Genomic DNA, 27495 nt, shown 5'->3' with positions numbered 1-27495 from the left:
GCACCCTGTCCCGACATTTTTTCTGCTACTTCCAAAACCTGCTCAGCTGCTAACAATACTTAAATATGACATTACTGTAACACACAGTGTCTCATCCTTGATCATGTGGTATCATAATTCTAACAATAAAATCGACATACAAATCCCTTCATAATAGACGATGACTTTGGAAAGGAACAATCATGCTGAAAAAAATAACTGAAGGATTGTATAAATGGACCTCATTAACCAAGAACTAGAAGAGACAGGCAACAGCAATATTCCAGCGAATTCACAAATGCATCTGAACCAAAAACACTAAGCAGAAGAAGATACAGGGGTGGAAATAACATTAAAATTGCTAGGGTACTCCGGTACAGTGGCACATGTAAAGTCACTTGCCCTGATCATTTTTCCACTATACCAACTGTTTTCTTGCTGATTTTCTAAATAAACAACATAATTAACATTGGAAAGTCAACTGAACACCGGTACAGTGTGATATACAAATTTGCTTGCCCGACAGAAAAAAACACTGGACTCGGACGTCTGGCAATGGGTTATTTCCACCCCTGAGGTAGAGCACAAAAACAGTCTATATCAGGAGTTCTTACTGTTGTAGCTATGAGGAGGTTTGAGAAATACATGTACACATGCAATGCGATGTCAATGTTTGTTAATGCGCCTTTGACACATACTGGTAGTTTAATTGAGCCTGAGAAAAAGAAACTGGATTAAAAATATCCAAGCACAACACGGATTCTGCATCATCCATTAGCACAAATGGATATAGTCAACAAAATTCTTGAATAATTAGACTGAAATCCATAACAAGATAAGGAACTGGATTTCCAATAACAAAATCAGCGTATACTTAACCTGCACTTAGTCCTGCTAAAGTAAACAATAAACATCAACATGGAAATAGTGTGGATCAATGCAGGTGAATTGACTGGCCCCAATATAGACGGACACACGAATTACGCTTGTGAAAGAGGCCAGATAGAAACTGTGCCACGCAGCTTGTCAGCATAACATCAACTGCGTCGGTGTTTATTTTAGAGCAACCCAGATTAACACAGTAACAGCTGGTAAAAGTATGGCTGCAATAAATTCGAACAAGAGACAGTTTTTTCGAAAATAAACATTGAAAATATAACATACGGAGTGTACAGATACAGTAATCCGGTCATCAAATGTTATCCTACTTGCACAAATCAACTGACACCATACAAGAGATATGATTACTTGCTGCAGGTTTTATAAGTCACAAAATAATGTATCTGAAAGTAGAAAGGACTTACTGATATGCAGAAAATACAAGTTGTTTCATTTCATTTTTTTCTTCAGGTAATGGTAAACAGTTCATAAGATGCTTCTGGGGTCGCAGTAAATTCTTCAATTTTAATCTTAATTTAGGTTTTACATATTTCCTGTAACCTATATACATAAATATAACTGTTTCAAATTTCATGTTTTCACAAATATATAGGTCATAAAGCTGTTGATGTAAGATGGGGTTCAACTCCACAATAAATTGCGAATTCAAAATGCTTTTGAAAAAGAAGTCATATTATATTATATGTAGTTCAGAATGATTCTCAAACTGATAATGGTCCCTCAATAAATGCCCAAAACCAAACACTGTACACTAAGAGGTAGTAATCTGTTGAGAAACGACAACAATAGAATAATGGTCTGAAAAGTGTTGATTTGACTGCTGTATCCCCTTTGTTGCATTAGAGTTATGTTCCCTTTGTTGCATTAGAGTTACCTCCCCTTGCCAGCATATATCATATATCTATAAAAATTTAAATACACATATGCTTACACACGGATAAATAATTGCATAACAACCGCGTCTATAAACAAGCATCATTCAGTCTTCCACACAATCACTGTGTATAACAAACACTTGGTACAAAACTGCAACAATTTGTTGATAACAAAAAGAAAAAAGCTATCCAAAATAAATATTGTATAACAATAGATCACCCACCTTGCAAACCTGTCAATTCATTTTCTATAACCCAGAATCACCATTTATTGCATGTAAATATAACATCTGTCAAGTAAATACAATACAAACTGGACCACCATTTTGCTTGACACTTTGCGTAGAAAAGTTGGAATGGAGTGAATAGCACTGTGACTGGGAAGACATCCTAAGAGTGAGTGAGTGAGTTTAGTTTTACGACGCTTTTAGAAATATTCCAGCAACATCACGACAGGGGACACCAGAAATGGGCTTCACACATTGTACCCATGTGGGAATGGAACCCGGACCTTCGGCGTGACGAGCGTATGCTTTAATCACTAGGCTACCCCTCAAGCCAACGCGTTCGGTTAGCTTTATCTTCTAATTAGAACAGTGTTTCAGTCTAATGAAAAATTTGTTTGTGTTTGTTTGTTTGTTTGTTAAACGGCACTCAGCAATATTACAGCTATATTGCGGCGGTCTGTAAAAATAATCGAGTCTGGACCAGACAATCCGGTGATCAACATCATGAGCATCGACCTACGCAATTGGGATATGATGACATGTGTCAACCAAGGCAGCAAGCCTGACCACCCGATTCTGTTAGTCGCATCTTATGACAGGCATGGGTTGCTGAAGATCTAATGAAAAAGACACCCAGAGGTTATGCAGGACAAAGATGTCTACAGGCACATTTAAATCAGATCTTTTACACCGATACAGTCCCTGACATTTTGAAGATCTGACGAAATATCATTGGAAGGCATTCTGATATTCTTATCAGACAAATTAGCATCAGTCATTTCTGAATTGCAAGCATTGCCACCTAAACTGAGCATCGGTGGCCTGAGTGAATAAACATTTGTAAAAACTGATACTTCTGAATTGTGATGGTAAAGAAATGAAGAGGTTTAGAAATTTTAATCCGACTGACTCAAGAATTCATCATATCACATAAAAGATCTGATTTGAATAGATTGTAGATGTTCACCGCTTCGGTGTTGGCAGCCATGTCACATGACGAATCGGGAATTGAACCAACTATCAGCTTATTCTTGCATGACTAAGGGACGCAACTCTGAACATCTAATTAGCACCTTAGACAACTGGGCTACAAAGACCCCCCAAAATGGAATTATAATGATAACTTGAGGAACAGGTTGAATACAGAGAGTAAACAGTATTGTAAAATCTGTCAGTAAATGAACTAGGTGTGTATACATCACAGGATTCACAGCCTGCACAGAGACAGTAATGAAGAGATCTTATCAGCCCTTATCTCCCTTACACCATATACTGATTTCATATCAACATATTCGATGGTGATAACATTTCAATTCTGACAGGAGAAATATCAATGTATCAAGCAACTGGCATCTCCAGAACACGAAAATACATGACTCTCTTTTGTAACAATGATGGGCTCTAACTTGTGCCTCCACTAAATCTTTATAAACCTACATCCATCCCTAGATTCAGGGACTGACCCTAATATATCATGAAAATATATCATGAAAATATATCTAGATGGCACTGGCCCAAAATCACAATTATACTATACCTCCCGCTACAGTCATTTTCATATAAAGTATCATCTAGGGTCTGTGTAATCTAAAGTTTCTAGTAGTAGTTGTAAAGAAAGCAGTTTCAGTCTGTCACCCATATCCTATTGAATAGGACCATGAAGTTGTCGTAGATCATGAATGTGATAGCGACATCCAAGCACACTCGGCTCAACCGAGGAATTGTACCCTTGTAAAATCTGAAGAAAAAAAGAAAATATGTTGTTAAAGTAAATACGAGGAAATATGACTTCTGTTCACAGGAAGAAAAACAGATCAATATCATGAAGGTTTATAAAGAAGATATGTGGAGAATCGAACCTGGGTCTTTGGCATGACGAGTGAAGCTTTAACCATTAGGCTACCCCACAGCCCCTTATGCCAAACAGAACAGGAGATATAATATAGATGGTAAATCATTGTGTAGTGTTGCTTTATCTCTTATTTCAGATTCTTACTGACCACGTTTTTATTATACAAGTTTGCTCATACTTGGATTTGCTGAAGGGACACAATGTTTCATATTTCCATATTTCTACTTACGCTCTTGGGCCCTCGTGTTTTAATATCTGTGTTGCGCAGTGAAGAGTGTTTTTGTATTTGGCCGCGTCCAGACCCTGCGATAAAGAAAGGTGAAAATTCAATTAAAGAACAAATGAAAAGCACCAAGATACTCAAACACAAATCTGAACTAGCATTCTTGTTATTCAAATCTATCTTATGCACTTTACCCAATTATCCACCTGAACTCTGATGTTATTCAGATATATCTAATTACCTCTAACTACCTCTACCCACAAATACACCTGCATTGCATTCTTATGTAATTCAGATCTATCTTATGACCTTCAATCAATTACCCACCTGCATTCTAGTTTTAATTACATCTATGGGTGTGTTCCCGAACACAGACGCTGCACCTGCGACGGCGCCGAACAGTCCGACCAGTAACGTTGGTACGTGTTTCTTCTTGTCCTCTCCCCGGTACATGTCCTTCATGGTTTCCATGACGAAGAAGCGAATGGCCTGGTTGCTGCCCTGCTTGATGATTGTAGGAGTCAAGCCCTGATATGTGCCGCGAATACCTGGAATGACAAATTGTCTGGTCAATATCTACTGCAAAATTATGGTAAAATATTGCTGATTGAGTTACACTATATATCAATGTCTACTGCGTAATTACGGTAAAATATTGCTGAATGGGTTACACTATATATCAATATCTACTGCATAATTATGGTAAAATATGGCTGATTGAATTACACTATATATCAACGTCTACTGCGTAATTATGATAATATATTGCTGAATGTGTTACATTATATATCAATGTCTACTGCGTGAGTACGTTAAAATATTGCTGATTGGGTTACACTATAAATCAATGTCTACTGCGTAATTACGGTAAAATATTGCTGATTGGGTTACACTATATATCAATGTCTACTGCATAATTACGGTAAAATATTGCTGATTGGGTAACACTTTATATCAATGTCTACTGCGTAATTACGATAATATATTGCTGATTGGGTTACACTATATATCAATGTCTACTGCGTAATTACGATAATATATTGCTGATTGGGTTACACTATATATCAATGTCTACTGCGTAATTATGATAACATATTCCTTTCAATATTTTTGATATTTTTTTACATCTAATCATCCAGAACATTATACGTCATTCCTATTTGGCTCACATCCAGAATAATGGTACTAAAATGTTAACAATGTTAACAATGTTTCAAAATTTGTTGCAGGTGCATCCATCAAAAGCAAACAAAAAGCCTGTACTTCTCAATGGTATGTTATGTATCAAACTCACTAATCACATGATCATATCAGAAACTAATCACTTTATATAACCAAATCAGATTCAGTTTTTACACTGGCACCCTTGCTTCCAAACATACCCGATCTGAAGAAAGACTCACAACGGTCACATACCTTGTTCCTTGATAATACACCTGACACCATGGATGAAACCACGATATTGGGGCTTGCCGGACGTTTGGTCATTGATGAATTTAACTTTGAGCGTTTCCATTGGAGTCACAGCAAGTATAGCTTCACTCACTCCCGCACCTAGAAACAAGAAAAGTAGGATCTTCTGGGTTTAACATTCTAAAAAATACATTCAGGTCATTATTAGGGCTGTGTATTGGCAAATATATTGTACTGCAATATATTGCGATTCAGGTACCAGTATTGTGGTGCATATGGCGATATATTGGGAACTTAAGTGTTTGACAGTGAGCGACACTAATTGTACATGTCGATCCTATGGTCTACAGTAATCTCATAATTAGGTTGCACAGTCATGGATTCTATGTTGTATTTTATACAATTTATAGTTTTACAGTATGCAGTTTTGTCATTGAATAACGAAGGAAAACATCTATTGTGTAGATTTTAATTCAAACCGTAAAGATAATCAAAAACACTTCACATATGTTCTTTACCCAATATACCGGTTCTCAGAAAAAATATTGCTATACATATTGTTTGAAAAGCGTATTGGGATATCAGGGAAAAACCTCAAAATTTCCCACTTGACGACAGGACCAGTGAGTGGACAATAAATACTGGTCCTGTCTGTACTTCACTGGTCCAAAATAACATTCATAGATTTACTTAACTATCAAAACAAAATTCACTGGCCACCAGGACCACTGCAAACTTATCATTCAATGGTCCAGATGAATTTTGACTAGCCAGGGACCACAGGACTAGCGTAAATTTCACACACTGGGATATACCGGTATACCGGTAATACCGTGCAGCCCTAGCAATTATCATCACTATACAAGTTTGAATATCACAAACGTAATGTCAGAAATAGTCCACTGTCAGCTGCATGCTATGTACTTGTTGGCATTGTGCAAAGTGTACATTATGTATCTTAACAGAAAGTAAATAGGCACACAAAATGAAGTCACTTGTTCATTCATATAATTTATATTACTCACCAAATATATTCTCGAAAAAGTAACTGATGTTTTTTTTTAATTACCTAACACTATAAATGTGTGTGAGAAAAAATAAAATCTTTCTGCTGAGTCAGCAATATTTTGAATGCAGCAGCTGGTCGGTCCATTCAAACAACAATGAGAGGAGTCTGTAAACAATACACTTACTATACAATACTATTACTGTTTCATTGCTATTGATATCAGCTGTTGTTCCCCCATTGAACAGTCAGGTGTGCAAGTTGCACGTGTGAAATTGAAATTTCACTATACCTGCTTGTTGATTACCTGACAATTCTACCAGCAAGTGGTACCCCCTCGTAAAAGGTAGCGAAAAGTGACAACTAAATAATGATTGTTTGTTAAACAACTTTTTTATTTGGGTGTCCAAAAGTATGACAAATTATCAAAGTTGGTCTGTCGATTTCATGTGACTGTGCAGAATTTGTTTTTTTGCGTTTTTTTTTGTCTTAGTGAGCAGACCGTCTCCGTGGTGTAGTGGTAAGAGCGTCCGCCTGGAGAGCGGAAGGTCGTGGGTTCAATCCCCGACCGTGTCATACCAAAAGATGTTAAAATATGGTACTTGTTGGTCCCTGCCTGGCGCTCGGCATTAATGGGTACAAAAAGAACTGGTGGGCTCGGAGTCAGTATAATGTGTCTGAGAGGGGTATTCATGCTTCACTGCGGCATCGTATCTCAGTGGGCTAGCACTATAAAACCAGCTTCAGTCTGGGCTAGTACAAGCAGCCCCACATACACATACACAAGCATGCACGTCGTCATATGAGCGAAATATTCTCAAGCACGATGTAAAACGCAATTTCACCTCACCTCATCTTAGTGAGCAATACATCGGTCTCAATGAAATCATACAGACTGTAGTTGTTATAACATGAGCAGCTATCCACAGTGATGGTCAATCATTGTCCTGGTCATACATTTTAACCAACTAATCCTCATTCTAGTCAATTCTTCAAACATTATAATAGGTACCTATTTTGACCAAGATTTTCCACCGAAGAGGTATTTCAACAAGCTAAATAAACTTGTTCTTGTTAATTTAAACATGGTTTCCACTGTTAACGGAATCCATGATATGTATACTTACTTTTCATGAAGAGTACATTCATCTTTTCATTTGTGTAGAGATTGCCAGTGATTGACAATGACATATACTCAACAATAACACACTTTTGTCTTTATTTAAGCCATGGTAAGCTGTTCAGCCAAGAAAGTGATATACTCATAGCTTGGATATTTGTCATAAGCAAGCATAAATGATACAAAACAATCAGTGCCCAGGTCAGGGCTGGTATTAAATGGATGAGCAATGTTTCTGATGTTGGACACTTGAATTACATCGGACATATCAGCCCAGTGCAAATTAGAAACTGATCATCAATTCAATTTCAAAAGATTTGCATCTAGTGTGAAATTCATTTGGACCTTGGACAATGTTCCAGCAAAGAGCTAGACTTTTAAACTGATTGTGACTGTTGTTATGTGTGACTGCCAGATTGTTGTACGACCTCATGTGTTCTGGATGCTCTGTAATGAGTCCACTCACAACACTACAATATTGAATTTCGGTACATTCATTTTGTCAACACCTGTCAAAAATATAGCCTGGATATTGACGTGGGTCAAAACTACATGGTGGCAACATCTGCTGAAATGTCAAAGTGGTGCAGTCACATGGCCATTGGTTGTTTGAGTTTATGAGTGAGTGAGTGAGTGAGTATGGTTTTACACTGCTTTTAGCAATATTCCAGCAATATCACGGCGTGCACACCAGAAATGGGCTTCACACAATGTGCCCATGTGGGGATTCGAACCCGGCATGACGATCCAACGTTTTAACCACTAGGCTACCCCACCGCCCCTTTGAGTTTATGAGGAAACATGTGCTATGTCAAGTATGAACATGATATACGAGTGAGTGAGTAAGATTAGTTTTACGTCGCACTCAGCAATATTACAGCTATACGGCGGCGGTCTGTAAATAATAGAGTCTGGACCAGACAATCCAGTGATCAACAGCATGAGCATCAATCTGCGCAATTGGGAACTGATGACATGTGTCAACCAAGCCGGCGAGCCTGACCTGCCGATCCCGTTAGTTGCCTCTTTATGACAAGCATGGGTTACTGAAGGTTCATTCTAACCCAGACCTTCACGGGTCACATTATATACGAGGGTGGATATATATTATTATAATTATTTTAAAATTAAAATTGATATTTACCCAAGCCACATAGCAGCCTGTGTTGGGGTAGTAGCACGCCTCTCTCGTCTGCTAAATGTTTCTTAAATTCTTCAAAAGCACCAAACCTGAAACAAAGATGTCACAGCCATCATAAACAGTCATTGCTCCACTGTATCAATACCATCATCCTATGTAACAATTTGAACACCCATACCTCAGAGCACTCTCCCCACTACACCACACCTCAAACATCCGACACCATAGCACAACCCATACAGCACCACCACCCTTCCCCCTCCAACCAGCACCACCACCCCTCTCCCTCCCATCAGCATCAGCACCACCACCCCTCACCCTCCCATCAGTACCACCACCCCTCACCCACCCTCCCACCAGCACCACCACCCCTCACCCTCCCATCAGCACCACCATCCTTCCCCTCCCACCACCACCCCTCACCCCTCCTATCAGCACCACCACCACCCCTCATCCTCCCATCATCACCACCACCCTGACCCTCCAACCAGCACCCTACAGACAGCACCCTTTATCACCCCTCCCTCCCACCAGCACCACCACCCCTCTCCCTCCAACCAGCACCACCACCCCTCATTCTCCTATCAGCACCCCTTCCAACAGCACCCAACAGACACCACCTCAGAGCACCCTACAGACAGCACCCTACAGACAGCACCTTACAACACCCCTTCCAACAGCATTCTGCAGACAGCACCCCACCACACCCTACAGACAGCACCCTACAACACACCTTCCAACAGCACCCTACTGACAGTACCTTAGAGCACCCTACAGACAACACCCCTTCCAACAGCACCCCACAGCATTCTGCAGACAGCACCCCATCACACCCTACAGACAGCACCCCACATGGCAACATTATACAACACCTCTGTGAGAATGTTGTATAACACATGCACAATTGGAATCATGCAGTAATGGAATGTTTGCATGTGATAATGTTGTAAATATATAGAGCACACTGATTACTATCGATGGAATATTTGTACGTGACAGTGTTGTACAACATACCATGGAAGGACCTTATACACTGTACCATGTATCGCAAACGATGTGAAACTGGCCCTCGGCAGTGAGGATCGTGATATCTACAGTACAGGGCATGGAAACACAACACCTGGTGGGACAGAGCACCTGTTACCAGGCATCACTAGGATCTTCCAACCACTGATCTTCAGCAACCCAGTACATCGAAAGAGGCAGCTATTGCGATCAGGTGGTCAGGCTCGCTGACTTGGTTGACACATGTTATTGTATCCAAATTGCGTAGATTGATGCTCGTGATGTCATTTTTTTGTCAATCACTGGACTGTCTGGACCATACTCAGGTATTTATCATATAGCTGGAATACTGATGAACTGTCTGGACCATACTCAGGTATTTATCATATAGCTGGAATACTGATGAACTGTCTGGACCATACTCAGGTATTTATCATATAGCTGGAATACTGATGAACTGTCTGGACCATACTCAGGTATTTATCATATAGCTGGAATACTGATGAAGAAGAAGAAGAGAATCTGACTGATATTGAGCTTAGGAACCGTTCATAATATATGGCTTGGTGGTGGCGTGCGTGAGTGCGATTTTTTAAGGAGAAGCATGTGCAATGTGAATGGTCACCCTAATATTTATGTACAAAGTAAGTGACACCCCCCCACCTCCATATCATGTACAAAATCAATGACTCCCCCCTTCCAATAATGTTTAAGCATGATATTTTGATATTTTTATGTACAAAATTGCTGACACCCCTAGTACAAGTGTACAAAATTGATGACCCCCCCTGCCTCCCCTGAACAAAATGGTTCACAACCCACCCACACCACCACCCCTCCCAATCATCAACCAACCCAGTCAACCAACCCACCCACCACCACAACTCACCCCACACACCCCAAAGCCATAAATTGTGAATGGTCCCTTATGTACCCTGTCAGAGGGACTATGTTAATCTAAACAACAATGACAATACTTTATTACCCCTCAGGGAATTCTTTTTATACTTCAAAGTGATGACATAATTAAATATTAATACTGATATAAAGGTTAAGAAAACACAAAACAACACAATAGACAAACAAAGTTAAAAGTCATTTAAAAGGCGAATACTTGCTGGAATACAAGAATTTTGACCTCTTTTTTTTTTAAAAGGGAGCATTTGGTATCAGCGGCCTGAAGGTAAAAGATTATATTCAGAAAATAAAACATGGCTGGGATCACATAAAATTCTCTAAACAAGGTTACGAACACAGGAATTAAAAAGAGAAGGTAAATCTGAAACAGACACCCCAGAGATTTTACTTGTAACTAAAATGATTTTGTTAAGATAAGATTTGCTTTTGATATTAAGAAGGCCATACCAGCATTGAATTGGAAAGGTTAAAATACTTTCAACAAAACAATGATAAAACAACAGCATCACCTTTTTGCTTACATTAAAAGATATCGGTTTACGCATAAAGTACTATATCTGCTTGCATTTCTTAAAAATAAAATCAGTGTTTGGACCCCACTGTAGTCTACTGTCGATAATAGTGCCAAGATATTTGTACTGTGTTACAATTTGGAAAGTTTCATTCTTGATTAACAGACCTGAACTATTAGATTGCACATAAATTAAATTTGTTCAAAAGGAAGAATATTCATGAAACATCTATACACCATTCACATACCAGTATTAGTATGATTATGTACCACATGACACTGGCCTTCTTAATATGGACCGATTGCCATGACAATAAAAAATTATCGTTATTTTCCAGATGCACTTCATTTCCTCAGTTCAATAGAAGCACATAAAGAATCATTCCAGTTACTGCCCAACCATGTTGAACATTATACCTAAAACAATTAGCCGGATAGATGACAGCTGTAGCCTTTTAGTAATACCAACATAAAACAGCTCATGTGTTAAGGTGATCCACTAACATTGTGTCAATTTGATTCAAGCATCACCTAATGAATCAGTCCAATCACATATCAAATGCACTGAATATATCCAATAAAATAATCTTAGCACAATTGTTGTGATTTAGTGTTAAAGTATGGGAGCATCTTAGCACTAAGATCATGTTGAAGAACAGGACCACGATGTTTCCTAAGGTATGCTACAACTAAACATCTGAAAATCACCATACAGAATATCCTGCTGAAAGGGAGTCCTTTTGAGTGAGTAAGGTTTGATGGTGCTTTTATTAATCTTCCATTGGTATCAACGCAGGAACACCAGAAACAGGCTTCACATATTGTAGCCAGTAGTGTCTTCAGTGTGACAAGTGAATACTGTTACCACTTACTAAGGCAACCAGACTCACACACTGGAGGTAACCCACCCATTGATGGCTCCCCTATGTACAGTGTAAATATATCACCATCCTACCCACCTAGAGTAACTTGTCGATACTGTTACCACTGAGGCAACCTGACTCACACACTGGAGGTAACCCACCCATTGATGGCTCCCCTATGTACAGTGCCAATATATCACCATCCTACACACCCAGAGTAACTTGTCAATACTGTTACCACTTACTAAGGCAACCAGACTCACACACTGGAGGTAACCCACCCATTGATGGCTCCCCTATGTACAGTGTCAATATATCACCATCCTACACACCCAGAGTCACTTGTCAATACTGTTACCACTTCCTAAGGCAACCAGACTCACACACTGGAGGTAACCCACCCATTGATGGCTCCCCTATGTACAGTGTCAATATATCACCAACCTACACACCTAGAGTAACTTGTCAACACTGTTACCACTTACTAAGGCAACCAGACTCACACACTGGAGGTAACCCACCCATTGATGGCTCCCCTATGTACATTGTCAATATATCACCATCCTACACACCAAGAGTAACTTGTCAATACTGTTACCACTTACTAAGGCAACTAGACTCACTCACTGGAGGTAACCCACCCATTGATGGCTCCCCTATGTACATTGTCAATATATCACCATCATACCCACCCAGAGTAACTTGTCAATACTGTTACCACTTACTAAGGCAACCAGACTCACACACTGGAGGTAACCCACCCATTGATGGCTCCCCTATGTACAGTGTCAATATATCACCAACCTACACACCTAGAGTAACTTGTCAATACTCTTATCACTTACTAAGGCAACCTGACTCACACACTGGAGGTAACCCACCCATTGATGGCTCCCCTATGTACAGTGTCAATATATCACCATCCTACACACCCAGAGTAACTTGTCAATACTGTTACCACTTTCTAAGGCAACCAGACTCACACACTGGAGGTAACCCACCCATTGATGGCTCTCCTATGTACAGTGTCAATATATCCCCATCCTACACACCCAGAGTAACTTGTCAATACTGTTACCACTTACTAAGGCAACCAGACTCACACACTGGAGGTAACCCACCCATTGATGGCTCCCTTGAAAACAGTGTCAATATATCCCCATCCTACACACCCAGAGTAACTTGTCAATACTGTTACCACTTACTAAGGCAACCAGACTCACACACTGGAGGTAACCCACCCATTGATGGCTCCCCTATGTACAGTGTCAATTATCACCATCCCACACACCCAGAGTAACTTGTCGATACTGTTACCACTTACTAAGGCAACCAGACTCACACACTGGAGGTAAGCCACTCATTGATGGCTCCCCTACGAACAGTGTCAATTATCACCATCCCACACACCCAGAGTAACTTGTCAATACTGTTACCACTTACTAAGGCAACCAGACTCACACACTGGAGGTAAGCCACTCATTGATGGCTCCCCTATGTACAGTGTCAATTATCACCATCCCACACACCCAGAGTAACTTGTCAATACTGTTACCACTTACTAAGGCAACCAGACTCACACACTGGAGGTAACCCACCCATTGATGGCTCCCCTATGTACAGTGTCAATATATCACCATCCTACACACCCAGAGTAACTTGTCAATACTGTTACCACTTACTAAGGCAACCAGACTCACACACTGGAGGTAACCCACCCATTGATGGCTCCCCTATGTACAGTGTCAATATATCACCATCCTACACACCCAGAGTAACTTGTCAATACTGTTACCACTTACTAAGGCAACCAGACTCACACACTGGAGGTAACCCACCCATTGATGGCTCCCCTATGTACAGTGTCAATATATCCCCATCCTACACACCCAGAGTAACTTGTCAATACTGTTACCACTTACTAAGGCAACTAGACTCACACACTGGAGGTAACCCACCCATTGATGGCTCCCCTATGTACAGTGTCAATATATCACCATCCTACACACCCAGAGTAACTTGTCAATACTGTTACCACTTACTAAGGCAACCAGACTCACACACTGGAGGTAACCCACCCATTGATGGCTCCCTTGCAAACAGTGTCAATATATCCCCATCCTACACACCCAGAGTAACTTGTCAATACTGTTACCACTAAGGCAACCAGACTCACAAACTGGAGGTAACCCACCCATTGATGGCTCCCCTATGTACAGTGTCAATATATCCCCATCCTACACACCCAGAGTAACTTGTCAATACTGTTACCACTAAGGCAACCTGACTCACAAACTGGACGTAACCCACCCATTGATGGCTCCCCTATGTACAGTGTCAATATATCCCCATCCTACACACCCAGAGTAACTTGTCAATACTGTTACCACTTACTAAGGCAACCAGACTCACACACTGGAGGTAACCCACCCATTGATGGCTCCCTTGCAAACAGTGTCAATATATCCCCATCCTACACACCCAGAGTAACTTGTCAATACTGTTACCACTAAGGCAACCAGACTCACAAACTGGAGGTAACCCACCCATTGATGGCTCCCCTATGTACAGTGTCAATATATCCCCATCCTACACACCCAGAGTAACTTGTCAATACTGTTACCACTAAGGCAACCAGACTCACAAACTGGAGGTAACCCACCCATTGATGGCTCCCCTATGTACAGTGTCAATATATCCCCATCCTACACACCCAGAGTAACTTGTCAATACTGTTACCACTTACTAAGGCAACCAGACTCACACACTGGAGGTAACCCACCCATTGATGGCTCCCTTGCAAACAGTGTCAATATATCCCCATCCTACACACCCAGAGTAACTTGTCAATACTGTTACCACTAAGGCAACCAGACTCACAAACTGGAGGTAACCCACCCATTGATGGCTCCCCTATGTACAGTGTCAATATATCCCCATCCTACACACCCAGAGTAACTTGTCAATACTGTTACCACTTACTAAGGCAACCTGACTCATAACACTGGAGGTAACCCACCCATTGATGGCTCCCCTATGTACAGTGTCAATATATCCCCATCCTACACACCCAGAGTAACTTGTCAATACTGTTACCACTTACTAAGGCAACCTGACTCATAACACTGGAGGTAACCCACCCATTGATGGCTCCCCTATGTACAGTGTCAATATATCACCATCCTACACACCCAGAGTAACTTGTCAATACTGTTACCACTTACTAAGGCAACCTGACTCATAACACTGGAGGTAACCCACCCATTGATGGCTCCCCTATGTACAGTGTCAATATATCCCCATCCTACACACCCAGAGTAACTTGTCAATACTGTTACCACTTACTAAGGCAACCTGACTCATAACACTGGAGGTAACCCACCCATTGATGGCTCCCCTATGTACAGTGTCAATATATCCCCATCCTACACACCCAGAGTAACTTGTCAATACTGTTACCACTTACTAAGGCAACCTGACTCATAACACTGGAGGTAACCCACCCATTGATGGCTCCCCTATGTACAGTGTCAATATATCACCATCCTACACACCCAGAGTAACTTGTCAATACTGTTACCACTTACTAAGGCAACCTGACTCATAACACTGGAGGTAACCCACCCATTGATGGCTCCCCTATGTACAGTGTCAATATATCCCCATCCTACACACCCAGAGTAACTTGTCAATACTGTTACCACTTACTAAGGCAACCTGACTCATAACACTGGAGGTAACCCACCCATTGATGGCTCCCCTATGTACAGTGTCAATATATCCCCATCCTACACACCCAGAGTAACTTGTCAATACTGTTACCACTTACTAAGGCAACCTGACTCATAACACTGGAGGTAACCCACCCATTGATGGCTCCCTTGCAAACAGTATTAATTCATCATCATTATACAGACTCTAACTTGTCAATTCTTCAACAGATTACAGGCCGACATCTGTCAATATCTACAGAACATCACACAGCCCAGTGTGGATGGAGATCCCTGTATACATCATGCCCACATCACACAGCCCAGTGTGGGCGGAGATCACTGTATACATCATGCCCACATTCAGCATCAATAAATTGATTTAGTTCTTCTAAAAATGTATGCTGGCATCTTTGTGGGAGTATTTAGGTTCGTAAAATGTCTTCCCTGACAAGCAGACTCCACACTCCCACAAAAGACACTGATGCCAGTTTCACTGAGGAATTGAAAATTGTTTTTTGAAAAGAATTTCCCTTTGCGAAGGCGTGAATAACTGCTTCTCTTGTGGCTCGAGAGTTTGACGATAATGTTTCTTGAACAAATAAGTTTCACCGTCACTCACCAACCAAAACAATAAATGCCCTTTCTGACAGTAACAGACATTCATTCCTCCCCAGTAACTCCATCAATATTAAACCACATATGGCTGACGTCAATAACTTTCTGTCCTAATCCATAACGCTCAACCCTACAAAACATTCAATTCTGTCCAAAACTTATTGCTATTGTAAAATTTGAAACAGAATGTCTTAATTCTTTCTCAACACTGTCATTATGTCTTAAATGAATCAGAAAAACATCTCAAACTGCTATTCCCTATCATTAAGTAGCGAGAATAGACTTGATCTATTTTCAGCTTCGTCTGCCAAAGCCTTAGACAGTGTGATTGTGTAATTACATATGTAAGCTGCAAATTTAAGAAATCATGAGCCCACATTCAGACAGATAGTCTGAGAAGGACAACGTAATATACCCCCCAATGAGATAAGCCTGACAAGAATACCCAAGATCAATACTCCATTACCATTCCAAACAACGCCCTTCTGATTTCTAATAACTTCACAAGATATAGTCAAAGCGGTATCCTTATTCCCTTAAGACATTATTCACTATACACAAAACGACATTTCTCCTGAATGGTAGACCTGCTACAATTCACTCATTTTCAATGAATCAAACCATATCCCTCATAAATCCAATTCAGTATTTTTGGTCACTGGAATAAAAATTTACAAATACTTTTTAGACAGCGTTACTTGGAACTAGTTTGGTGTTTATGTAAGATTTATGCTTGTGTGCATGACTAATTCAATTCCTTTATTTCCCTTCAAGGCAGAAAAGGCAGGGAGGCAAAGATAATTACTATTTCGTGGGTAATCTTTTGAAGTGAATTTTGTAGAGGTAAAAGATGCTAAATGAGACCTTACTTTCTTGTTTCCTTGTTAAGAAAGAATATCAACCATGTTTTCAGAAAACTGAAATTATTGTGTTTGAATGTTTGTTGTTTAACACTTTGTTCGGTTATATTCCACATGACATGCGAAGATTAGGTGCCAGAGAGTGTGGATTCGAAGCACAAAAGGGGGGGCCAAAACACAAAATGTACAAAAATTAAGTTAAATCTGACCACTTTCTAACAGTCATTTTGTGTTGATGTATGACCTCAGCCACGACATAATGAAGTCCAGACCAGAATTTCAGTGATTGACATTAAGAGCATCATACCATGCCACTAGCATACAATAGCATGCATTCTACCACGTAACTCAATCCATTTGGTCTGCAGTACACCTGATAAGTATCCCAACCTTTAATACAAACCATTCACACAAACTCCTCCATTCTGAATGAAATGAATATTTTATCCACAGAAATCCTCTTTGAATATCCAAGAAATCAACACAAACAGGCTTGGCAGAATTATCTCCCCTTATTTCCACCAACAAAGGGAGAAAACTCCCTCCACAAGGGAGATAACTGAACTAACCTGACAGCAGATTTGGGAATGGAGCCATACAAGAGGACACTGAGTCCTCTGTACAAGCCACGGACTCCATGTTCTTTCACTGTCACTTTCACACAATCTATTGGTCCCTTGTAACGTTTCACAGCACCAGTCCTTTCGTCCAGCTGAAGCTGGGTTTTCACATACTCTGTGGGGAATGTAATGCAGATCTCAAGTCCTCCAGTGATGCCACCTGCAATAGAAAACAGGATTCCGTCAATTTTCAGTAACCATGGAAACAGAGAACTCAGACAATGCAGATTGGGAAAAGCAGTATTTCTATTATTAATCATTGTGAAATATAAGTAATCAAAATCAAGAATATTATTTGTCTGTCACTGAATTAATTACATGGGATTAATGCCACAGTGCCGATATATCACATAGGTGGATCCAGAGGTGGGGTGCAGGGGTGTGCACCCCCACTTTTATCTTGAAAGTTTATCAAATGACGATTGAAATTCTTGTGAAAACGGGTAAAAATGAACTGTGCACCCGCCTTTCTCAAAATGCTGTATCCGCCTCTGTATCATGATAGTATTTTTCAACTAATGGCAACAACTGAGAGTTTGCTAGAGAGAGTTATAGTATCCATCGAAAACTGCCGATATGAAACCATGTGAACACACCTAAAAGACAGAACAAGATCAGGTTCAAACTGTAATATTGTAATTATGAGTCATGTATTTGTTATTTGTTTGTCAACCAATGGCAACAACTGAGAGTTGGCTTGAAGGTTTTCATCCACCTAAAATTGCAGCACTGATCACACAAAGACAAACAATCTAAAAGACAGAAAGTGCTATATTCCATTTAGACTGACAGACTTGGACAGTAGACATCAGTCAACAATATGATATCTACAATTAATTGAACCCATTTCATCTGTCAAATTATATATATATATTTAAGAAATACAGTTCCCTCTACCCCATGTATAGTGTTATAAAAGGCCTTTTGGCCTATATAATTATAGTTGAATTATGAGGACACCTGCGTCCAAGTGCTTTAACGTTGTTGTAACATACATAATAGTTCAGGCCAAAAGTATGTTCGATGATGAGAAGGCAAACGAGAATGGTATAGTGACGTCAATACATTGTGACGTAATTCAAAAAGTGTACTTTATCGCCTGATAAAGTACTGTCAGCGCCTTTGATCATTTAGCGAAACATCTTCAAAAGTGTATTAAAAATATGAATGGAAATGTTATGTAATACATTCCATCCATGTATAGGCTATGTAATATAATTGTATGATATATATGTATGTATTGTTAGGAAGAGTAAACATTTACTGCCAAGGTACCTGATACCCACTGAAGGTCTCAAGAGTTGGGTAGAAAATTTCAGACTGGGAACTGTTTTACCCTTTCTGATAATGCATACCCTGAAGTTGACTGTAGCCCTATCTTTAATCAGACATGTAAAACATGCAAATAATGTGTGCATAGACCGGTAGAAATGTGGACATTATCAACTTGCAGTGTAACACTTATTGCTATTGTCATTGAACGATATATCACGTGATTAACCACAGATCTAGGTGCAGGGGTGAGAATGAAGTTTTGAGAAACACTCTGAAAACTACCCGGGGGTTTAGCATCTCTCGGATTTAGACGATTCACAATAATGACCCTTGGCCTTATGAAATTCCCGGAATTCGAATCCACGGATATCTCTCAGGGTGGAAAATTCCATTCCCGACGTCAGAGTCCAGTGTTTTTTGTCGGGCAAGCAGGTTTGTATATCATGCTGTACCGTGTCCAGTTGACTTTCTAATGTTATAATGTTGTCCAAAAACGCCCGTATAGTAAAACTTATCAGTTACACACTGCAATTTTAAAGTTATTTCCACCCCCTGTCTCTGTAGGTGGTACTGAGTTCCAAGCATATTCTATGTTACAATGTTTCAACATCATGCTAAATCACACAAACCACACAACAATGTCAATATGGCAGAATTGTGGTTAAAGATATTAACCTACAGCCAGTTGCCAAGGAAACTGTCTAAAACTTTTTATATACCTTCATTGATCCTGAAGCCAAGACAATCATCTGAGGATATATTGACCTGACATCTGAACTAACCTGTCGTCTCCGCTAACTGGTATCTGTCATGCAAGGTGTCTCACAACAAACCTATTAATATTACTGAGGCAAACGTAATCTCGGGATAATTACTGACTAGTTAGGTGACAGGTCTGTTCAACTTCAAGTCACTGATAGTATCAACTCAGCATCTCTTGTATGCCATAACTGATGTTTCTGTTTAAAGTTACTTGAAGGGCTTGACAACGACATGAAAATCTATGTCGAAACATCGCCTTTCACAGAGTAAAGCAGTTGTATATCCATAGAAAAGTATCATCATTCTTTCTGTTTGGAGTTGTGGAGTAGATGGGAAGAGTGGGTGAGTAAATGAATGAGTGAGTGAGTATGTGAAGGACTTGGTGAGTAGTGAGTGAGTGAGTTAGGTTTTACATCGCTTTTAGCAATACTCCAGCAATATCACGACAGGGGACACCAGAAATGGGCTTCACACATTGTACCCATGTGGGGAATCGAACCCGGGTCTTCAGCGTGACGAACAAACGCTTTAACCACTGGGCTACCCCATCACCCCCTTGGTGAGTAGGTGGCTGGTCAAGTGGTTGAGTGGGAGTGAATGAGAGTATGGTTTTACACCACTTTTAGCAATATTCCACCTTTTTAAAAGAGGGGGACTCAAAAAATGGCCTTCACGCATTGAACCGATGAAGGGAATGGAATCTGGATGTTTGGTGTGGTAGGGCAAACACTGTAACCACTAGGCTAACCCACTATTGCAGTAATGTGTGTGTGACTGCTCATTTCGGTCTGCACTTCCACCAGTTTTATAGCAAGATACCGTGCTGCAATTCAACATGAATACCTAACTCACACACTGTGAGCTAGTACACCGACTGAGCTCACCAGTCCTTGTTTTGCCCCCTCTACAATGAGCACCAGGCATCATTAAGTGCGATCATTTAACGCCTCCTCGTATGACCAAGGGATCGAACCACTGACCAGCCACTCTCCAGGCAGACGCATTATCCATTAGGCCATAGAAGCGATCAAGTTCATGACATGTTGGCAAATGGATAAGAAGTGGATAAGAGGGTGGTAAGTGAGTGAGTGAGTTTAGTTTTATGCTACGCTCAGCAATATTCCAGCTATATGGTGGCAGTCTGAAAATAATTGAGTCTGAACCAGACAATCCAGTGATCAACAACATGAGCATCGATCTAAGCAATTGGGAACTGATGATATGTGTCAACCAAGTCAGTGAACCTGACCACCTGATCCCGTTAGTCACCTCTTACGACAAGCATGGGTTACTGAAGATCAATTCTAACCTGGATCTTCACGGGTTGGGTGGTAAGTGAATAAAAGATGGGATATAAGTATCATGATGTTTTATAACAGTTAGGGGTGAAATGATATACTATGGTATTAGTAGAACCGTGGTATTTTGCCTTCGGTTCCGTATACCATAATGCAATCCAAAAATTCAGTATTTTCGGTTTTTTGTACCATCATTTTATTAACCTTTTTAAACCTTTTCTAAAACGTCTAGAAATCAAATCATTTTGTCAAAATCAATCTAGGTTTGGCTGTTGTTATCATTTTTCTGCATTATATGATCATATCTCATATACCAAACCGAAACGGACCAAACCGACGGCCTTGTACCGCAATTCGTACTGTACCATGGTAAGAGTGTACCATTTCACTCCTAATTACAGTGACACTCGCATGTGTCTCATTATGGATAAAATAAGCAACTCTACTCGTGTCACCCACACACGCATCTCGAACAAGTAAAACTGAAAAGAATCCAACACTAACAAACAAATATGGCAGCCAAGGCAGGAATCAAAATTGATCAAATTTATAACTGATTTCAAATAAAAAGCTCCCTGGTTGATAATAACCAAAGATTGATCAATGATGCCAGACACATAAAATGTCGGTCGTGCTGTGATCCTAATGTGCTACTTTCCCGCTCAGCATGCTTTGAATATTTCATTACTCATCGCTACCATCGACAAAAAAACCTCACCTGCCTATCAAACTTCACCACTCATATCAGTTGTGCATTCCAACAGTGTTAGATGCTTATCATGTGGGAAGATCATAGAGTAATAAAATACATGTGAAGGAAATGAGGGTCTGGTCTTATAAGGGGAGGAGTGAGTGAGTGAGTTTAGCTTTACGCCGCTTTTAGCAATATTCCAGCAATATCACGGTGGGAAACACCAGAAATGGGCTTCACATATTGTACCCATGTGGGGAATCGAACCCGGGTCTTCGGCGTGACGAGCGAACGCTTTAACCACTAGGCTACCCCACCGCCCCTTATAAGGGGAAGAAGCTGATCTATTAGGGATGTATCATACTTAGCCGATCCCCCCAATTTTATGCAAATGTTCTTTCATAGCTCCCAATAAGTGAAAAATTTAATCACACTGTATCCAATGATCAAGCTTCTATTAAAATTAAAGGAAAAATAAAAAATTAAAGCTGTGTCATTTTTCACTTTTCATTTTTTGTATCCAACACGCTTTAGTGATGTTACATTTTTAGTTGTAACGCCTCTCTCCCTCCCACCTCACCTCTTTCTCCCTCTATAGTTTCACCTATGACATACAATGTTGTCAGTACAGCAGTATAATATTCACACACCTCAAACAGGACAGTCACAATAACATACTCATTTACTTTTACCATGCTTACTTTACAAGACCACCTAACAACAAACTTTATGTCTGATCACTTGCGATTGGAACACAAAAATGAATTTTGAACCAGAAGACTAAATGAATTAATTTATTGATCTTTTCTTTTGGGAAAATTTAACAAACACAGATTTAACCAAATTGCATGAACCACAACTTTGGATATGGTCCCTTCACAAGCATATTCATTCATAATCCTTGTCCAAACATTTGATGTGCCTCCACATTAAATGTACAAGGATATCAATTTCCTTAACAGCAATATAGCTGTTATGTTCAGCACCCTGACTAGCTGTTACATTCAGCACCCTGATTAGCAGACAATATATCCTTTACAGCCAACAATGTGGAAGAGACACAGGGGATGTTTGCAACACTTTACCTCTAACAAGACTTGTGAATTATTGAGGGGTTTTGCCACCATAAAACCCCTTTACCACAGATCTCTACTTCAGGCTACAGGCACTATATTGATTCCAGGGTCTACGCCGGCATTGATTTTGACAGAGTGTAGCAAGAAAACGTACCAATTTGTGCGGGTTTAGCGGAAAATAGAATTAGCCTTGGAGACGTCCGGGATCTTAGTGATGATGACTGAGAGGGTGGGAAAATCATCTCTGGTTTCAGATTCGAAATATGGCAATGTCAATTAGAAGATCCCATGAAGATCTCCACGGAGGAGGACATGCAGATGAAGACAACTTCCTCTGACTGGATTACGAGTTGAGCTTGATGGAATCTGATGTTTATTGTTGTTTATTCTCTGACTGTGAGAAATCTGGCCAATAATATTGGTTTATGGGCTGTGTCCTGGTTGTTCATTCACTGGCTCTTCACAAAGTCACTTTCAGACAATATTCCCCCCGGTTAAAGGTCACCATGCACTGTTAGGTTACAAGGACAACTTAAGCAACTACATCCAAATATTACATTTCTTTCTTGGGTATGCACTCTTCCCTTTCTTTAAATAACTATCTCACATTCAATGTCCTGTTACACTTCAGTAAATTCTCAACTGAGTACTTTACCTTAACATCAACAAAGATGTAATGTTAATATTTTACTTGACACAGTGGTTGAACACTAAGTGTATTAATTTAATGGTTCTAATTATACGAGGGGCATGTGTCTAACTTTCTTCAACAATAACCAGATGTAGCAAAGTCACTGAATCTGGAGGGTATATTTAGGTGTCTAGCAACTTGATTTACATTCTTTCACCTCAACACTAAGCAAAGAAAAACCCATAGTTAGTGGATTCGGACTATATCTATTGGACCATGTCATCTTGAGTTGAATATTAAAGACTTCAAGCAATATATTTGTCCATTTTTTACTGTTTTTAGTTCTCGGACATGTCTGCTGCAGGATGTAGATGACAAAATCACAATTTCTGATCAAGATCTCATATTGAGGCTGTACTCTATCTAAACCCCATCAAGATCTCATATTGAGGCTGTACTCTATCTAAACCCCATCAAGATCTCATAGTGAGGCTGTACTCTATCTAAACCCCATCAAGATCTCATATTGAGGCTGTACTCTATCTAAACCCCATCAAGATCTCATAGTGAGGCTGTACTCTATCTAAACCCCATCAAGATCTCATATTGAGGCTGTACTCTATCTAAACCCCATCAAGATCTCATAGTGAGGCTGTACTCTATCTAAACCCCATCAAGATCTCATAGTGAGGCTGTACTCTATCTAAACCCCATTTTCAGCATAATTTAGAAGATGTTTTGAAACTTCAGTGGAGCATATGATTACTTGTACAAGAAGGAATACACTCAACAGGCATTAGTGCAGAATCATGATAATTAAAATCTTCACAAATGATTCATTATATATTCAATTATAATTCCCCTTTCCATACAAATTACTATGAAAATAATTGTAAAGTGACTGAAATTCAAAAAGACAAAGCTGTTTTTCACTTTGTGAGCAGGAACAGAATGATGAACTCACAAAGTATTTTTCTAATGAAAATTATTAGGGCGGCAACAATACACCATAGAGCGAATACAATATACCACAAATACGGGGTCAGGAATACGAATATGATCCTGATTATCAAAACACGTCATCTGTTGAAGTTTTATTCGTTATATTCAGTCAAATGATAACAAAATATATTATTATGACATGTTTCGACTATGTTGACAGTGTTTATTTGTCACGAAAATGACAAGTGACCACAGTATGGTCAAATAAGGAAATAAACATACTGGGTTGGAGCTATTATAATTTCGATATATCTCTGATTTTCCAACACAGTTAAGTTTATATCCATTCTCTTATAACCGCGTTTTTAGATTTAAAAGAAATACTGTGTTGGAAAATCAGAGGTATGTAACGTGATTATATACCTCTGAATGACTTTTATTAACGCTGGATTTACACTACGTCCACATTTTTTTATGCATGCGTTGGAGGAAAAATGCTAGCATCTCTGGCAGTTTCTGTGCATGAGGAAGAGAACAGAACACGGAGATGGTGGATACATCCCTTAAACCAACAAAGATTACTTGAAGGAGCCTATAATCGTCTTATAAGGGAATTATTAGGGAATTAAATAACATCAATCTTTTATGTGTTTTCGAAATATTGAACTAAAATTATGTAGAAAATATTTACTTTCATACCAACATTGTTCTCTCATACACTCAGGCATTACAAATTCCACATATATAGAATTTGAGCAGTACTGACTTCCCTGGAGAACATAGTTCTGAGGGTTCTGTTGACGTGAACCAAATTGAGTCTCATGAAATATCTGGGCAATTTTATTTTTCATAAGACTTTTAGAAGCATCTTGAAGTAGCTTGTTCTGAGAATGAAATTTATCAAAGGTTTGTCATATTATTGTATATGTAATGCACAGACAGGCGCAGAAACACATTATACATAATATCTCATCAAAAACACAGCCTGTCTGCGATTGGAAAAGCATATTTTTATCGAAAGATGAGGAAATAACCTTGACCTGAAATATATGAAATATATACGAACATTGTCTATTAGCCAGCCTGGTCTGGATATGTTCTATTTTGCATATCTCACTTTGATAAATAACAAATTCAAGTAAAATAACCCACAAACACATGTACTGTCAATCTCTACCAATATACTACCATCATCAGGAACAAGTCCATGCTTCCCCACCCACCCCCACACAATCCACCCCTAACGACCAGGTGTCTGCTGACCCCCCTCATTCCTTTTAGCCCACCCCTTCAACAACAGATATAATATGGTCCCCCATGATTAAAACATCAACCACTTGATGATCAATCATTTTTTCAGTGGAAACCAAAGGTGACTTGCCTGACTCTGACAAAATTGGAATCTTCTAATTGGTTTCCGCAGTTACACAAACTATTGATCCAAACAGTAATGATGAGAACATAATGACATTGAAGGCAGAGAGCTTATGAGCCAGGTCAAAAGCAATAGAATTAATATCTAACTTGTTTAAATCTGAACAATTAGCGATATCCTGGATATATATATATATATTTATTTTTTTTCCAAGAAAGAAATTTAATAAAAAATTGTTATGTTTTATTAATATATTCTATCAACAATACTCAAATATCCAGATTGCTCAATGGAGGGGAACCAGCTATTTCATTGTCACATACCATGAACTAAAGTGTAAAATGAATTCCAGGTATCGAATTCCATTGCACAATGGCAGCATGTCTATCAATCAAGACACTTCTTGTTGATTAATGACAAACACAACAAGTTTGATAATTTGTCATTCCAGATGATTCTTGCACTGTTTTGAACAATACTAGCAACAATTCACATTTTGGTCAAAATCAGCAAAGCTGTAAACTTGAGACAATTCAGGACACAGTCAGCAATTTGTCATTGAAAAGTACTTAGCTACATGACCAGCCGAAAAGTACTAGTGAGTGAGTGAGTGAGTATGGCTTTACGCCACTTTTAGCGATATTCCAGCAATATCATGGTGGGGACACCAGAAATGAATTTAACACATTGTACCCACGTGGGGAATCAAACGAGGGTTTTCAGCGTGACGAGCGGACACTTTAACCACTAGGTTAGTAACCCCACTGCCTCAAAAAAGTACTGGCTACATGACCAGCCAGGTCACGCCTGCAGCTCCTGGACGTTCTTGCTTCTTGGTGATGTTGGAAATATTTGAAAACACCCTACAGCCTTTGACTGATGCAAAAAACATATTTCAACATTACTTTTAAAAACGTTTTCAAAAACATACACTAACTCTTCATCTCCAGAACTTGTACCCATGATGGTTAATTCTTATTATTCAAAACTGGAACTAAAATCATCCAAAGGATTTCCTCAAAATCCCATCTTTAATTACATCACAAATTACATACAACTTGTATCAGACATCCCCTAACAGATTGATATTACGTTTGTAAGGATGTAGGATGTAGAGGAGGAGCAGTGTCATCCTACATGTGTTGACTAGGCTCGCTGTACCAGGATTCAGCACGTCCCGAACATGTGTCCTTCATGTTGGCTGTAAATCCCTGTCATTTCCCCACTTGATAAGCAAGTCAGTGAGTCAGTATAGGCTGACTGACTGACTGACTGACTGACTGACTGAGTTTGGTTTTACGCCGCTTTTAGCAATATTCCAGCAACATCACGGCGGGGGACACCAGAAATGGGCTTCACACATTGTACCCATGTGGGGATTCCAACCCGGGTCTTCGGCGTGTGACGAGACAACGCTTTAACCATTAGGCTACCCCACCGGCCCTGTACAGGCTGACACTGCTTTTAGCAATATCAAAGCAGAATACCAGAGATTAAGCTTTTTGGATCCAATCATCATAAACATGGTCAAGTTGTATCCCAATTACATAGATCAATGCTCATGCTGTTGATCACTGGATTGTCTGGTCCAGACTCGATTATTT

The 27495-nt window shown here is 39.7% G+C and overlaps 1 protein-coding gene across 1 annotated transcript in view; it reads right to left on the bottom strand.

Moving 5' to 3' along the window:
• Positions 1–3362: 3362 nt before the first annotated feature.
• Positions 3363–27495, bottom strand: part of LOC124276972 (tricarboxylate transport protein, mitochondrial-like) — a 44960-nt gene continuing 20827 nt past the window's right edge. The window contains exons 2-7 of the mRNA XM_046712626.1: positions 17791–18001; positions 8740–8825; positions 5473–5610; positions 4384–4604; positions 4063–4136; positions 3363–3719 (exon numbers count right to left, since the gene is read on the bottom strand). Coding sequence (XP_046568582.1) covers positions 3605–3719; positions 4063–4136; positions 4384–4604; positions 5473–5610; positions 8740–8825; positions 17791–18001 — 845 coding nt within the window. The 3' untranslated portion in view covers positions 3363–3604. The remainder of the gene's footprint in view (positions 3720–4062; positions 4137–4383; positions 4605–5472; positions 5611–8739; positions 8826–17790; positions 18002–27495) is intronic.

The sequence above is a fragment of the Haliotis rubra genome, unplaced genomic scaffold (genome assembly GCF_003918875.1).
Source record: "Haliotis rubra isolate DU_JTF1 unplaced genomic scaffold, ASM391887v1 Scf1054, whole genome shotgun sequence".
NCBI classification, from domain to species: domain Eukaryota; kingdom Metazoa; phylum Mollusca; class Gastropoda; order Lepetellida; family Haliotidae; genus Haliotis; species Haliotis rubra.
This window is presented reverse-complemented; position numbering and strand designations above follow the sequence as displayed.